The sequence below is a fragment of the Pongo abelii genome, chromosome 11, assembly GCF_028885655.2.
Source record: "Pongo abelii isolate AG06213 chromosome 11, NHGRI_mPonAbe1-v2.0_pri, whole genome shotgun sequence".
In the NCBI taxonomy this organism is placed as follows: Eukaryota; Metazoa; Chordata; class Mammalia; order Primates; family Hominidae; genus Pongo; species Pongo abelii.
The window spans coordinates 108438982-108456242 of NC_071996.2; the positions used below are offsets into that span (position 1 = coordinate 108438982).

Genomic DNA, 17261 nt, shown 5'->3' on the forward strand with positions numbered 1-17261 from the left:
TATTATATTAAGGTACAATATTACGTTAAGGTACTGACTAAATATTACATTGAACAGGCAATATGGAATGGCAATTTTCTGAGATTTATTTTCTAGTATTAGATTAATCCTTTACTTAAAGAAAATTGGTTTTTGGTAAGTTGAGTCAGAGATCGGCTCTTGCTTTTAGTAGTTTCCTCCCTCTACCCACTTTCATGGGGATGGGTTTTTAAAAACATGAGAAAAAGTCTCAATTATAAATAATGTCTAGAATTGTCTCACTCATATCTATCATCGAAAATTATTTCAAATGAATAGATACAGATTTCGGGAAGTCACATAAGGACATATATTTAAGATAGTGACATTATTGGACTGACTATAACCTACATCTTAAAAGTTTTCTTTTACTGAAAGTAAATACCAGAGCTGGTTACACCAAGCTCTGTGAAACTCTTCTCTCACTTATTGCAACGTTAACTTACATTTTTCCTTTCTTTATGAGTGACATAATATTGAATTTTGAGTTAACTCTCAACAAATTAGAGGACAATTCAGATGTGTGTGGGTTTTCTAATATATATCAGAGATCATAGGGCTATACAGACAATACAGACATATATAGTCTATATTCTCATTTATTTTTGTTGTCTATAGCTAGACAATATGGAGTATATATAATATTGTCTGCATTCTAATGTATTTTGCCCTCTAGACTATATAGTCTATATTGTCTATCTATCTATATATTCTATTGTCTATCTATAGTCTGTCATCTATATTGTCTATCTATATAGTCTGTATTGTTTAGAGGGTGAAATACTTTAAAATATCATCTACATACTTGTAAATCACCAAGATTACATCAGCAGTAGTAAGGGAAATGTCCTTTACTATTTAGTATAATAAAAATGATCCTCCTTAGATCACCTTTTACTTTGACATGTGCCTGCTCATCTCTCATCTTTTTCTTTTCTTTACCCTCAGAAAAGTACAATTGAAAATAAAATGCCTCCTTGCTGTTGAAATGAGTCTCTGATCCCTACTCTAGGATGATATCCACATTCTGAATTTTATATAATCCAATTGGCCAAAAACCTTTCATGCTTATAATAGCTACCCAGTGCTTCTTCAGAAGATTAAATAATTTCAGAAAATTAAGTGTCTTGCAGGTGTCTTATCCTTTCATTGTTGTGAAAATTTATTTAGCTGTAACAAAAGTTTCGTCACCTTAAATTTCTTAGAATTTACTTAGGCAAAAGTTAACAATGGATAAGCTTATTATAAAATATCCTGGCAGAATTGCCAGGTATGGCTTTTACTTTATATATTTTAAAAGTTATTCTTTTTCTTTTAAAAAAAAAAAGCTCTTTTGTTTGAGTTTTGGTAATTGACAAAATGATTGCATGTGAAACATAACTCTTACATAAAGTAAGCTGCTCACAACACAGACTAATTACACATTTGGGAGGCAAGGCAAAGACATCCAGAGCTTGCTCGTGCTGAGCCAAGAGCACAGCATTTAATGAAATGAGGGCCATAAAAGGTTCAGCATGGATGCTTTCAGGTCTGAGCTGGGCTTCTGGGAAATTGGATGTTGGCCCTGTGGACTGGTGGATTCCCCTGGGCTTTGAAAGGCTGGGTTATTACCACTTGCATGCGTGAATCAGGCACTGCTTTGCAATACAAGACATTTGTGGTTCCAGAGATGGCCTCATTTGGAACACTCTTAAGCTAATAGTATGGGTGTCTCCCCAGTCATCCATCTTCCTTCCTTTCTTCCTCTCATGCCAAGTAATTACTTTTGATATTTGTTTTCTAAAAAATGGTTAGTATGTCTAGCAAGGCCTGACCAGGTAGACTCTTCAGTTTCCTCTTTCCGATTCTTAAGCCCATGTTGGCCAGGCTGGTCTCAAACTCCTGACCTCAAGTCATCTCCCCACCTTGGCTTCTGAAAGTCCTGGGATTACAGGCATGAGCCACTGTGCCTTGCCCCATCCTGGATTCCTATATAAGTAAAAGGAAACATTGTATATATGTACCAATAAGTTTGTTTTCTACCACCCATCCTCCGCTGTTCATCCCACAGAGATCATACTTCCTCTGGAAAATTAGCTGCCATGTAACTAGAAATATAATAATTACAAGATTCTCCAGTAGTTCATTCTGACCAACTAAGTGTTCAGTCATGAACCTGTGGATCTAACACTTTTTCATCTTGATTGTGCTGAAGTATCTCCTGTTTTCTCCACTCAGAGACATCTGGCATCCCTCTCAGTAAAAACTGCCACCCCTTCGTGGGACTTGGAAACATATGAACAGGCAGCAATGCAGCCTGTTGCTAAAACACCTTCTGGGCCCTGGTTGCTTTGAATTTGACTGCATTTGCCAATTGTTGATTCAGGGCAGTAGTTCTTAACTGGAGGTGATTTTGACCCCAGGTAACATTTGGCAATGTCTGAAAGCATTTTAATTGTCACAGCTTGGGGAAAGGGGTACTGCTAACATCTGGTGGGTAGTAGCCAAGGACTTGGTCAAATATCAGGCACTGCATTGGACAGACACCCACAACAAAAAATTATCAGGCTTCAAATATCAGTTGTGCCAAGGTTGAAAAAGCCTAAGTTGAAGGTTCGGTATGACCAGCCCCAGGGCAGGTGCTGGGCATTAGGCCTACACCTATGCAGGGGAGGCATTAGAGCGTCCATTCTGGGCCTGGTTCTGGGAATCTCAAGGACAGAGTCTCTAGTGGCAAAGAATAACAAGTAATGAAAAGATTTAAAACTAAATGAAATTCACAAGATTCCCTTTACTACACCAGCCAGGCTTTGTGTGTGTGTGTTTGTGTGTGCACATGTGCTTGATATCTGTGAGTGGAAAGAGCTGTTGCCTGAAAGATGGAAACCAGGAGAATCCAAGGTCTAGATGTGCCACTGCTTGGGGGTTCATCATATCACTAAGGTCTGGCATTTAGGGCACTTGGTAGTACTTTATACCCATTTCCATTTTGCTACAAAATGCTGTCTGGCAAGATTTGAGTTTAATTTTGAGAGTTACTGGTTGAACCAGGATTCTTAGAGGGAGGCATTCAGCATATTGATTTTTTTAATGTTAGATAAAGGGACATTTATTTCTAACAGAGGAAATGGCTGTGTTAACTACTGTAATGGCTTCCTTTACCATTTGGGAAGTTTGCTATTATTAGAGGGCACTAATTATGGCTTAAGCCTGATACAGCATAAGAAAGATATAAAACATAACTGTACTTGGGTGGAGAATGTAAATGGCATAGTGTCTTACTGTCATTGTAGAAATCTGTCCTGGAAATTCTTGAGGGTAGGTTAAATCATGGAATGGACAAAAGTTGAGACACAAGGATGCAGTATAGTATAGCAGTGAAGAGTCTGACAGTTGAACTCACAGAGTAGAGTGGTGGTTACAGGCACAGAGGAGGAGGACAGTGGGGAAATGGTCAAAAGACACAATGTCAGTTAGGAGGAATAAGTTCAAGAGGTGTATCCTACTACATAGTGACTATAGTTAATAACATTGTAGTTTATACTTAAAAATCTCTAGGAGAGTAGAATTTAAGTGTTCTCAACACACACACACAAATTCGTAAGAATATAAGGTAATGTATATGTTAATTAGCTCAATTTAGCTATTCCACAATGTATACATAGTTTAAAACACCATGCTGTACTCCATAAATATATATAATTTTGTTTTGTCATGATTTCTGTTCTTTTACATTTGCCGAGGAGTGCTTTACTTCCAACTATGTGGTCAATTTTGGAATAAGTGTAATGTGGTGCTGAGAAGAATGTATATTCTGTTGATTTGAGGTGGAGAGTTCTATAGATGTCTATTAGGTCCGTTTGGTGCAGAGCTGAGTTCAAGTCCTGGATATCCTTGATAACTTCCTGTCTCATTGATCTGTCTAGTGTTGACAGTGGGGTGTTAAGGTCTCCCATTATTACTGTGTGGGGGTCTAAGTTTCTTTGTAGGGCTCTAAGGACTTGCTTGATGAATCTGGGTGCTCCTGTATTGGGTGCATATATATTTAGGATAGTTACCTCTTCTTGTGGAATTGATCCCTTTACCATTATGTAATGGCCTTCTTTGTCTCTTTTGAGCTTTGTTGGTTTAAACTCTGTTTTATCAGAGACTAGGATTGCAACCCCTGCTTTTTTGTTTGTTTGTTTTCCATTTGCTTGGTAGATCTTCCTCCATCCCATTATTTTGAGCCTATGTGTGTTTCTGCATATGAGATGAGTCTCCTGATGGGTCTTGACTCTTTATCCAATTTGCCAGTCTGTTTTTTAATTGGGGCATTTAGCCCATTTACATTTAAAGTTAATATTGTTATGTGTGAATTTGATCCTGTCATTATGATGTTAGCTGGATATTTTGCCCATTAGTTGACGCAGTTTCTTCCTAGCCTCGATGGTCTTTACAATTTGGCATGTTTTTGCAGTGGCTGGTACTGGTTGTTCTTTTCCATGTTTAGTGCTTCCTTCAGGAGCTCTTGTATGGCAGGCCTGGTAGTGACAAAATCTCTTAGCATTTGCTTGTCTGTAAAGGATTTTATTTCTCCTTCACTTATGAAGCTTAGTTTGGCTGGATATGAAATTCTGGGTTGAAAATTCTTTTAAGAATGTTGATTATTGGCCCCCACTCTCTTCTGGCCTGTACAGTTTCTGCCAAGAGATCAGCTGTTAGTCTGATGAGCTTCCCTTTGTGGGTAACCCGACCTTTCTCTCTGGCTGCCCTTAACATTTTTTGCTTCATTTCAACCTTGGTGAATCTGACAGTGATGTGTCTTAGAGTTGCTCTTCTTGAGGAGTATCTTTGTGGTGTTCTCTGTATTTCCTGAATTTGAATGTTGGCCTGCCTTGCTAGGTTGGGGAAGTTCTCCTGGATAACATCCTGAAGAGTGTTTTCCAACTTGGTTCCATTCTCCCCGTCACTTTCAGATACACCAATCAAATGTAGATTTGGTCTTTTCACATAGTCCCATATTTCTTGGAGGCTTTGTTCATTTCTTTTTACTCTTTTTTCTCTAAACTTCTCACTTCATTTATTTGATCTTCAATCACTGATACCCTTTCTTCCACTTGATCGAATCGGCTACTGAAGCTTGTACATGTGTCACGTAGTTCTCGTGCCATGGTTTTCAGCTCCATCAGGGCATTTAAGGTCTTCTCTACACTATTCTAGTTAGCCAATGGTCTAATCTTTTTTCAGGGTTTTTAGCTTCCTTGAAATGGGTTCGAACATCCTCTTTTAGCTCAGGGAAGTTTGTTATTACCAATCTTCTGAAGCCTACTTCTGTCAACTTGTCAAAGTCATTCTCTGTCCAGCTTTGTTCCGTTGCTGGTGAGGAGCTGCGATCCTTTAGAGGAGAAGAGGTGCTCTGGTTTTTAGAATTTTCAGCTTTTCTGCTCTGGTTTCTCCCCATCTTTGTGGTTTTATCTACCTTTGGTCTTCGATGATGGTGACCTACAGATGGGGTTTTGGTGTGGATGTCCTTTTTGTTGATGTTGCTTCTATTCCTTTCTGTTTGTTATTTTTCCTTGTAACACTCAGGACCCTCAGCTGCAGGTCTGTTAGAGTTTGCTGGAGGTCCACTCCAGACCCTGTTTGCCTGGGTATCACCAGCGGAGGCTGCAGAACAGCAAATATTGTAGAAGAGCAAATGTTGCTGCCTGATCCTTCCTCTGGAAGCTTCATCTCAGAGAGGCACCCGGTTTTATGAGGTGTCAGTCGGCCCCTACTGGGAGGTGTCTCCCAGTTAGGCTACTTGGGGGTCAGGGACCCACTTGTGGAGGCAGTCTGTCTGTTCTCAGATCTCAAACTCTTTGCTAGGAGAACCACTGCTCTCTTCCTACCTCAGTTGGAAATGCAGAAATCACCTGTCTTCCGTGTCGCTGACACTGGGAGCTGTAGACTGGAGCTGTTCCTATGCGGCCATCTTGGAACAAAATGGAAGAACATTCCATGCTCATGGGTAGGAAGAATCAATATCATGAAAATGGCCATACTGCCCAAGGTAGTTTATACATTCAATGCCATCCCTATCAAGTTACCAATGACTTTCTTCACAGAGTTGGAAAAAACTACTTTAAAGTTTATATGGAACCAAAAAAGAGCCCACATTGCCAAGACAATCCTAAGCAAAAAGAACAAACCTCGAGGCATCATGCTACCTGACTTCAAACTTTACTACAAGGCTACAGTAACCAAAACAGTGTGGTACTGGTACCAAAACAGAGATATAGATCAATGAAGCAGAACAGAGTCCTCAGAAATAATACCACACATCTATAACCATCTGATCTTTGACAAACCTGACAAAAACAAGAAATGGGGAAAGGATTCCGTGTTTAATAAATGGTGCTGGGAAAACTGGCTAGCCATATGTAGAAAGCTGAAACTGGATCCCTTCCTTATACTTTATTCAAAAATTAATTCATGATGGATTAAAGACTTAAATGTTAGACCTAAAACCATAAAAACCCTAGAAGAAAACCTAGGCAATACCATTCAGGACAGAGGCATGGGCAAGGACTTCATGTCTAAAACACCAAAAGCAATGGCAACAAAAGCCAAAATAGACAAATGGGATCTAATTAAACCAGAAAGCTTCTGCACAGCAAAAGAAACTACCGTCAGAGTGAACAGGCAACCTGTTCACTCTAGGAGAAAATTTTTGCAATCTACCTATCTGACAAAGGGCTAATATCCAGAATCTACAAAGAACTTAAACTAATTTACAAGAAAAAATCAAACAACCCCATCAAAAAGTGGGCAAAGGATATGAACAGATACTTCTCAAAAGAAGACATTTATGCAGCCAACAGACACATGAAAAAATGCTTATCATCACTGGCCATCAGAGAAATGCAAATCAAAACCACAATGAGATACCATCTCACACCAGTTAGAATTGTGATCATTACAAAGTCAGGAAACAACAGGTGCTGGAGAGGATGTGGAGAAATAAGGACACTTTTACACTGTTGATGGGACTGTAAACTAGTTCAACGATTGTGGAAGACAGTGTGACGATTCCTCAAGGATCTAGAACTAGAAATACCTTTTGACCCAGCAATCCTATTACTGGGTATATACCCAAAGGATTATAAATCATGCTGCTATAAAGACACATGCACACATATGTTTATTGCGGCACTATGCACAATAGCAAAGGCTTGGAACCAACCCAAATGTCCATCAATGATAGACTGGATTAAGAAAATGTGGCACATATACACCATGGAATACTATGCAGCCATAAAAAAGGATGAGTTCATGTCCTTTGTAGGAACATGGATGAAGCTGGAAACCATCATTCTGCGCAAACTATTGCACGGACAGAAAACCAAACACCGCATGTTCTCACTCAAAGGTGGGAATTGAACAACAAAAACACTTGGACACAGGATGGGGAACTTCACACACCAGGGCCTGTTGTGGGGTGGGGTTCTGGGGGAGGGATAGCATTAGGAGAAATACCTAATGTAAATGATGAGTTAATGGGTGCAGCACACCAGCATGGCACATGTATACATATGTAACAAACCTGCACATTGTGCACATGTACCCTAGAACTTAAAGTATAATAATAATAAATTTCATTTCAAAAAAACAAATTTAAGTTATTCTTATTTCAGAATGTGAGCTCACTTACCCACACAGATGCTAGTTCTTGAATTTTGTTTGTACTAACTGAAAAACAACTTATTGGTTGGTTGACACATTTACCCCACTGGGGCCTGAATTCAGCCCCTTTTAGGAGGGACAGTTTCAGACTATGCCATGAGCTGTCTGCAGTGTAGATCCATGCTCTCTGCAAATAGGGGCCGCACCTCTGTAGCTGAGTCCTTTCCCAGACTCCTTTAAGAAATGTCAACAGGCTTTCGCAGAGCTGTGCATGCTTCAAAATATACATTGACATAATAAACCAAAATGGATTTAAGTGTTTAAAAATAAGTACTTTTAAAAATAAGTACTTCAGTTGGCCGGTGGAGCAGTAATACCTGGATGCTAAATTGAATTTGTTTAGAATAAACCACAGAGTAAACTTTAAAAAAAATAAAAATAAAAAAAATTTTGATTTGTCAATTAAAATATACATTTATAAAGAAAAAATAATAAAACACTTTCCACATCATAGTTTATCTATAGAAAATGTGTCACCTTAAAATGGTATACTTTTGTTGAAAATGGATATTGAATGTCAAACATGAAAATGTAGCAGACCACTCGAAGTATTCACTAGAGGAAAAGATAAAAAAAAAAAGAGAGAGTCTGACACAGGAACCACACTGTGCTTGAGCCCCACAAAGCTTCCACATTCCAAGTTTTCTGGACTGTAAGCATGGTGTTTATTTGCTGTGCACCTCAGTCTCTTCATCTGTGAAATGGACATGAGAATAAACCTCACAGGTTTGTTGTGAAGCATAAGTGTATTAATATGTGTAAAGTACTCAGAAATGAAGTAGTCAATCATTGTTAGCCTCTAGTGTATTGTTTCTGTTGTATTTTTGAATCTCAGATGTCAGAGACTTAAAAAAAATTTTCAAGAGAAAAGATAACGATAATGTGACCTGATTTCTATTTTGCTTCTACCACTTAAATAATAAATGATAGGTGTTAGTGCGAACAGTGGTTGTCAGTCTTACCAAGAATTAAATATAATTGCCAAAGGAGGAATGATTTAATCATAAAATGAAGTTCTCTGAAGGTATTACTAAAGCAAAATTAGTTCTTGTCTCTTTGTCTCTGATACACAAAAGCCAGAGAACCTTTCTGGTTTTTATCTTGGAATGGTGTTCACAAACTTACAGTAGGATGGTTTTTCTTTAATTTGCACTTTAATTCAGTGGAACTTTATTAGACTGAAGTTAAGCAAATCCCAGAGAGGCCTGGAAACATAAATGGTTGTGAAATGTTATGGATTCTAAATTGGGCATTTTGAAAGACAAAGATGAAGGCTAATAGTTTACATTTAGTACTAAACTCTGGCATTCCAATGGAAAAAAAGACAGCTAGTTTGAATCAAATAATGGGATTTATTTTTTAGGTAATAATATAATGAGTTAGTTAAAAAAGCTAACTTGTAATAGATTTATTAAGCCATAAAGTTTCATTTCTTTGAACAACATATTGTCAAAATCTTCACAGACAACTTCACTTATAAGAAAATTAAATGAAAGAACTATTTCTTTAAAAGTTAGATGTGGATTTTCTCTATTTGGGGAGGGGTTGAAAATGCCACGTCAGTGGATCTGGCTGTGATCCGACCTCTTAATGCTGTTTTAATTATGGGTTCTATGCTACTTCTGATTTTATAGTTATATGTGACTGACATTCAGACATTCATAGTAATTTTTTAAATATGTAATTTTACATAAGAGTCCCTTCAATGTGACCTTAAGATGAGAGTCTCTAGATATAATTATAGAGAGGAAGGAACTACCGACCTAGAATGAGTTGATCATTTCCAGGGGTATCTCATTGTCAGATTTTTCATTTGAACACTGTGGCAGTTTCACACTTCTACAAGCTTGAGAGGAATGCAGAAGGGAGACCCACAAAGATCCTCATGTGGACAGCACTTGTCTGTTCCCACTGCTGTATATTTGAAAACACTAGGGACAAAATATGATTAACCACATACTTCTCTCTGGAGACCGGAACCCTAAATACGCCTTTTGCCACCATACTCTGTGTTTTTTGAGACCAGTATGCTTGCGGCTAGGTGTCATTTGTCAAATATGCCATGAATATTTGTTGTGCGTAATCATTTTTGTTTAGGTTTAAAAGTTTAATGGCAGTGAGTTATCCTACCCGAAGATGCAGGCTGAAAGCATGAGTTTTGACAAAGTGAAATCTCATTTGATGATATCCATTATAAATCATTTTTCTCTAACTTTAAAATAACATCTCATTTTTACTCTGTGTCTTATTAACAAACTTTACCAATAGAGTTGTTTCCATAGTAAATGATATGTTTTAAATTATATATGCCCAATATTTTCCTGAAATTTTAAGACGTTTCTACACTAAGCTCTGTTTCTTCATCTGTAAAGTGAAGATGTTAAGACTCCATTATCTCTAAGATCTCTTCTGATACCCAGAGTACCCTAAGTCTGATGTCCAGCCTTTTTTATTATGGAGAATATCTTAGTAAATTTCCAAAGGCTTGCGAGGTGTTTCAGATTGCATCACTCTGACTTGCCAAACGATCCTCTCTATTGACCATTACCAAATATTATTCCCCATAACCTCTTCCCCTGCTCCATGGATGTGACCGTGGCTCCTTGTGGAGAGCGAAACCCAGCCTTTGCCTGCCAGGAGCCGATTACAGCTGTTAGAGGTCCAGTCATCCTGTCCTACTGATTGCATCTGTGTCTGGTCATCTGAGAGAGTGAAATATTAATCTGCTTTCTTCTCTTCACTCTTTTCATGTGTATTCCCTGAACAGAAAGGAGAACCTGACTGCTGTGCACTCTCCCTGGAGACAAGCGAGCAGCTCACCTTTGAGATCCCCCTGAATGATTCAGGTTCTGCTGGCCTCGGGGTGAGCTTAAAAGGGAACAAATCCAGAGAAACTGGAACAGACTTGGGGATTTTTATCAAATCCATCATTCATGGAGGCGCTGCTTTTAAGGTGGGTAGGAATGACATTTGTACATCCTTTGAGAAGGCACTTGGAGATGTGACTGTTGTACTTAGAGACTGAATGGAGAAAGTGTCTGAAGACTTGAGGCCACTGAGGCTTTCCCACCAGATACAAAAAATGTATGTGTGAACAGATCTGGGGAATAACTGGCTGCTGTTTTTGTACCTTAACTGGTTATTTTTACTTCTTAGAGTCACCTCTAAAAACCCAACATGATTCACATTCTTTTTTTTTTTTTTTCAATACTTTAAGTTTTAGGGTACATGTGCACAATGTGCAGGTTAGTTACATATGTATACATGTGCCATGCTGGTGTGCTGCACCCATTAACTCGCCATTTAGCATTAGGTGTATCTCCTAATGCTATCCCTCCCCCCTCCCCCCACCCCACAACTGTCCCCAGAGTGTGATGTTCCCCTTCCTGTGTCCATGTGTTCTCATTGTTCAATTCCCATCTGTGAGTGAGAACATGTGGTGTTTGGTTTTTTGTCCTTGCGATAGTTTACTGAGAATGATGATTTCCAATTTCATCCATGTCCCTACAAAGAACACGAACTCATCATTTTTTATGGCTGCATAGTATTCCATGGTGTATATAGGCCACATTTTCTTAATCCAGTCTATCATTGATGGATATTTGGGTTGGTTCCAGGTCTTTGCTATTGTGAATAGTGCCGCAATAAACATACGTGTGCATGTGTCTTTATAGCAGCATGGGTATAATCTTTTGGGTATATACCCAGTAATGGGATGGCTGGGTCAAATGGTATTTCTAGTTCTGGATCCCCGAGGAATCGCCACACTGACTTCCACAATGGTTGAACTAGTTTACAGTCCCACCAACAGTGTAAAAGTGTTCCTATTTCTCCACATCCTCTCCAGCACCTCTTGTTTCCTGACTTCGTAATGATCACAATTCTAACTGGTGTGAGATGGTATCTCATTGTGGTTTTGATTTGCATTTCTCTGATGGCCAGTGATGATGAGCATTTTTTCATGTGTCTGTTGGCTGCATAAATGTCTTCTTTTGAGAAGTGTCTGTTCATATCCTTTGCCCACTTTTTGATGGGGTTGTTTGTTTTTTTCTTGTCAATTTGTTTGAGTTCATTGTAGATTCTGGATATTAGCCCTTTGTCAGATGAGTAGGTTGCAGAAATTTTCTCCCATTTTGTAGGTTGCCTGTTCACTCTGATGGTAGTTTCTTTTGCTGTGCAGAAGCTCTTGAGTTTAATTAGATCCCATTTGTCTATTTTGGCTTTTGTTGCCATTGCTTTTGGTGTTTTAGACATGAAGTCCTTGCCCATACCTATGTCCTGAATGGTAATGCCTAGGTTTTCTTCTAGGGTTTTTATGGTTTTAGGTCTAACGTTTAAGTCTTTAATCCATCTTGAATTAATTTTTGTATAAGGTGTAAGGAAGGGATCCAGTTTCAGCTTTCTAAATATGGCTAGCCAGTTTTCCCAGCACCATTTATTAAATAGGGAATCCTTTCCCCATTTCTTGTTTTTGTCAGGTTTGTCAAAGATCAGATAGTTGTAGATATGTGGCGTTATTTCTGAGGGCTCTGTTCTGTTCCATTGATCTATATCTCTGTTTTGGTACCAGTACCATGCTGTTTTGGTTACTGTAGCCTTGTAGTATAGTTTGAAGTCAGGTAGCATGATGCCTCCAGCTTTGTTCTTTTGGCTTAGGATTGACTTGGCGATGCGGGCTCTTTTTTGGTTCCATATGAACTTTAAAGTAGTTTTTTACAATTGTGTGAAGAAAGTCATTGGTAGCTTGATAGGGATGGCATTGAATCTATAAATTACCTTTGGCAGTATGGCCATTTTCATGATATTGATTCTTCCTACCCATGAGCATGGAATGTTCTTCCATTTGTTTGTATCCTCTTTTATTTCATTGAGCAGTGGTTTATAGTTCTCCTTGAAGAGGTCCTTCACGTCCCTTGTAAGTTGGATTCCTAAGTATTTTATTCTCTTTGAAGCAGTTGTGAATGGGAGTTCACTCATGATTTGGCTCTCTGTTTGCCTGTTATTGGTGTATAAGAATGCTTGTGATTTTTGTACATTGATTTTGTCTCCTGAGACTTTGCTGAAGCTGCTTATCAGCTTAAGGAGATTTTGGGCTGAGACAATGGGGTTTTCTAGATATACAATCATGTCATCTGCAAACAGGGACAAGTTGACTTCCTCTTTTCCTAATTGAATACCCTTTATTTTCTTCTCCTGCCTAATTGCCCTGGCCAGAACTTCCAACACTATGTTGAATAGGAGTGGTGAGAGAGAGCATGCCTGTCTTGTGCCAGTTTTCAAAGAGAATGCTTCCAGTTTTTGCCCATTCGGTATGATATTGGCTGTGGGTTTGTCATAGATAGCTCTTATTATTTTGAGATACGTCCCATCAATACCTAATTTATTGAGAGTTTTTAGCATGAAGGGTTGTTGAATTTTGTCAAAGGCCTTTTCTGCATCTATTGAGATAATCATGTGGTTTTTGTCTTTGGTTCTGTTTATATGCTGGATTACATTTATTGATTTGCTTATATTGAACCAGCCTTGCATCCCAGGGATGAAGCCCACTTGATCATGGTGGATAAGCTTTTTGATGTGCTGCTGGATTTGGTTTGCCAGTATTTTATTGAGGATTTTTGCATCAATGTTCATCAAGGATATTGGTCTAAAATTCTCTTTTTTTGGTTGTGTCTCTGCCCGGCTTTGGTATCAGGATGATGCTGGACTCATAAAATGAGTTAGGGAGGATTCCCTCTTTTTCTATTGATTGGAATAGTTTCAGAAGGAATGGTACCAGTTGCTCCTTGTACCTCTGGTAGCATTCGGCTGTGAATCCATCTGGTCCTGGACTCTTTTTGGTTGGTAAGCTATTGATTATTGCCACAATTTCAGCTCCTGTTATTGGTCTATTCAGAGATTCCACTTCTTCCTGGTTTAGTCTTGGGAGAGTGTATGTGTTGAGGAATTTATCCATTTCTTCTAGATTTTCTAGTTTATTTGCATAGAAGTGTTTGTAGTATTCTCTGATGGTAGTTTGTATTTCTGTGGGATCGGTGATGATATCCCCTTTATCATTTTTTATTGCATCTATTTGATTCTTCTCTCTTTTTTTCTTTGTTAGTCTTGCTAGAGGTCTATCAATTTTGTTGATCCTTTCCACCCCAAATCAACAGAATATACATTTTTTTCAGCACCACACCACACCTATTCCAAAATTGACCACATAGTTGGAAGTAAAGCTCTCCTCAGCAAATGTAAAAGACAGAAATTATAACAAACTGTCTCTCAGACCACAGTGCAATCAAACTAGAACTCAGGATTAAGAAACTCACTCAAAACCACTCAACTACATGGAAACTGAACAACCTGCTCCTGAATGACTGCTGGGTACATAACGAAATGAAGGCAGAAATAAAGATGTTCTTTGAAACCAACGAGAACAAAGACACAACGTACCAGAATCTCTGGGACACATTCAAAGCAGTGTGTAGAGGGAAATTTATAGCACTAAATGCCCACAAGAGAAAGCAGGAAAGATCCAAAATTGACACCCTAACATCACAATTAAAATAACTAGAAAAGCAAGAGCAAACACATTCGAAAGCTAGCAGAAGGCAAGAAATAACTAAAATCAGAGCAGAACTGAAGGAAATAGAGACAAAAAAAAACCTTCAAAAAATTAATGAATCCAGGAGCTGGTTTTTTGAAAGGATTCACATTCTTTTTTGCATACTTTTTATTACTGCATTTGGATTCCTCTGGATTTGTAAACTGACAGAGTTGAGCCTAAAAGTACACAATCAGAAAAACAAAACTAAAAACAAGTAAACATAAAGGCAGCAAATAATACAGTTGTACTTTCAAGAATGAAAGCTCAGTGGAGCCTGAGAGTGACTGTAGTATAAATTAAAGGCCATTTATCACATTTTATACACTTGAAGAAAACCATGGTGCCCAGAATGCATATTTCCTTTTGAATACTTAGAGAAGCTTATAGGTTTCCAGAAAAAGAAGGAAGATCATGCTTCAGTCCCTTCACGTTGAGGTGAGCATATTGTACTGGTTAGCCAGATGGCCGGTGTTCAAGTCCAGTTCAGTCCTTGCTAGCTGTATGGAAATGTAGGCAAGGGTCTTGACCAGCTGTCTCCCATTTCCTCACCGGTAGAATGGTGATAATAAATAATACCTACTTCATAGGCTTCTAGGATTAAATCCCACAATGTGATGAAAACAGTAAAGTGATGATAGAGGAAGGATACACGTTTGCACCTCTTGCCACCCTCATTATTATCTCACACCGTGCAAGGAGACTTTTTGAGTTTGAATTCTGCCTTACCTACTCTCTCTCTCTGAATGTAGGTAAGCTGCTCAGCCTTGACATGCCTCAGTTTCCTCATTTGTGAAATTAGCAGTGCCTGGTTCCTCATGCTGCTGTTAAGACTAAAAGAGACAATATGTGTCAAGTGCTTAGCACAGTGCCTGTCACCAGCTGCTGATAAATATTAGCCATCTGAAAATAATCTTGATATGAATAATGTCTATCCTCTCCCACAGCAAAGCCAAGAAGGCCCCATTACACTCTACAGAGCCCCCCTGCACCTAGAATTCTGGCTTTGTTGAAGCAACTGTCTTCTCACTTACCCTTCCACTTTTGTTTCAGACTAGATGTGGAGATAATGCCTTTTTCACTGGGAAATAAATGTACTTTGGATAGACACCTCTTCAGTTTACTCCTTGGTTTGGTTAGCTTTTGTCGCATAATAAATAGTCATAATTTTTAGTAATATACATCAATAAGCCTGTATTTTTCTCATAGCTCTGTGCAGGGGAGCTGGGGTGTTGGGGTGTGGGTAGGATTCTGATTCAGGCTGGTGTCTCTTGATCCCACTGTAACTCTGCAGATCTGAGTGTGCTCCACTTCTTTCTCCTGCTCCTTGTATCAGCAGGCTAGCTGGCGCATGTCCCTCTCGTGCCTCAAGCTGTCAGAGTGCCAGTGGCAGTGGGTGAATCCGTGGGCTCCAAACTAGCACACTGTCACCCCACACATAGGCCACTGGTCACAGCAAGTCATATGGCTGAGTCCAAGGTTGAGCAGTAGAAAACACACTCCACCCACAATGAAGTTATGGCAAAGATGTAGATACAGAGAAGGGTAAAGAATTGAGTCCCATCACTCCATCTATAAAACTGGCTCAGAAATACATAAGCAGGAGCAAAAGCAAAATAGTAGTAATAACAACAACATTTATTGTGCTTAGTATATGCTGGACACTAGGATAGGTGTTTTATATGGATTATCTAACTTTATTCACATTTACATTGGGTTATTTTCAGTCCATTTTATCAAAGTGGAAATTACAGATTAGAGCCTTTAGTGCCTTTCCTGTGGTCAGATAGCCAGGAATTACTTTAAGATTTGAATCCAGGCAGTCTGACTCCAGAGCCTGTGTTATGCTGCACTGAAATGAAGCTCTTCCATATGATCCATTCATGTTCCTAGAGAGCAGGGCCCATTCGCCTGGAGGTGTCTTGTATGGTGCTATCATCCTTAGCCAAGCCATCTAAATATGTGCTAGGTTTGAGGATGAGTTCTTGGTCATGTTTGTGGATACCAGCTTGAAATTATTCTTCTTATTCCTAATGACAGCTCTATTTGCAGAATTTATTCCAAGTAAAATTGAAACTGAGATGACTTTTTGGAAATTAAAAGCAAACATCTTAGCTTTTTTATGGGCAATAACTTAAGCTCAAGCAGATACTGGTGAGCAGGTTTAATATGTATATCCATGTTTGTGTAAGTGAGCATCTCCTTACCTAAGCAGTTTCTAACAGTCCTCTTTCTTGCAGAAAGATTTCACTTTCCATTTATGTAAATTTCTTTCCTGACACTGGTCTGCTGAGTCAGACAATCACACCATTAAAAACCACTGGACAGCATATTTATAGCTGATCTTAAACAGTAAGAGGCATCAATCATGAACTTAGCCTTCTTGTGAATGTTTAGTATCCATTTGTCTTGTTTACCTTTTGCAGTGTAAAGGGTAGAGGCCTGAGATTTGTTCACAAAAAATCTGATTAACCAGGAAAAAAAAAGTATTTTTCCATTCTCCTACTGTTGTTCCAGTAATCCATTGTTACTCCTCGGAAAATTGCCACCCATTCTATGATTCAGGATTCTGTCTTAGGAAAATTGTTTTGAGACTTTGTTCCTGTCCCTGTTGAGAGGATACAAATTTAACAGACTACAGTGTCCCTGGGGCAGAGGAGAGATAAGCACTGGGAACACCTTTGTCTCAGCATTTGGCCCTAGGTTTTTACCTGGAATCAACAAAATAATCTTTCAACCAGAGCACAATCTTTTTCTCCTGGCCCTTCATACCACTAATTAGTTCTCAAGGTGTTTTTCCCTTTAGGGAAGGTGGATTTTTTGAAAATAAACTACTTTGAAAGATATGACCAAATTCTTCCTGTGCATTCTGTGTGCTGGATTCTCCTGGGGGCTTCCATTGGTATAAACAAAGATAGGCTACTTCTTGCCAGATGTAAAACCCCTGAATAACTTTAATTGAGGGCATTGC

General features: G+C 38.8%; 1 protein-coding gene across 11 annotated transcripts in view; it reads left to right on the forward strand.

The window, feature by feature from the left end:
* Nucleotides 1-17261, forward strand: part of PARD3B (par-3 family cell polarity regulator beta) — a 1076689-nt gene that overhangs the window by 593797 nt on the left and 465631 nt on the right. For 9 of the 11 annotated variants that reach the window (XM_024243295.3, XM_024243296.3, XM_063712983.1 and 6 more), the window contains one exon: nt 10472-10657. The exons of the other annotated variants lie outside the window; for them this stretch is intronic. In XM_024243295.3, coding sequence (XP_024099063.2) covers nt 10472-10657 — 186 coding nt within the window. The remainder of the gene's footprint in view (nt 1-10471; nt 10658-17261) is intronic. 11 annotated transcript variants of the gene reach the window in all.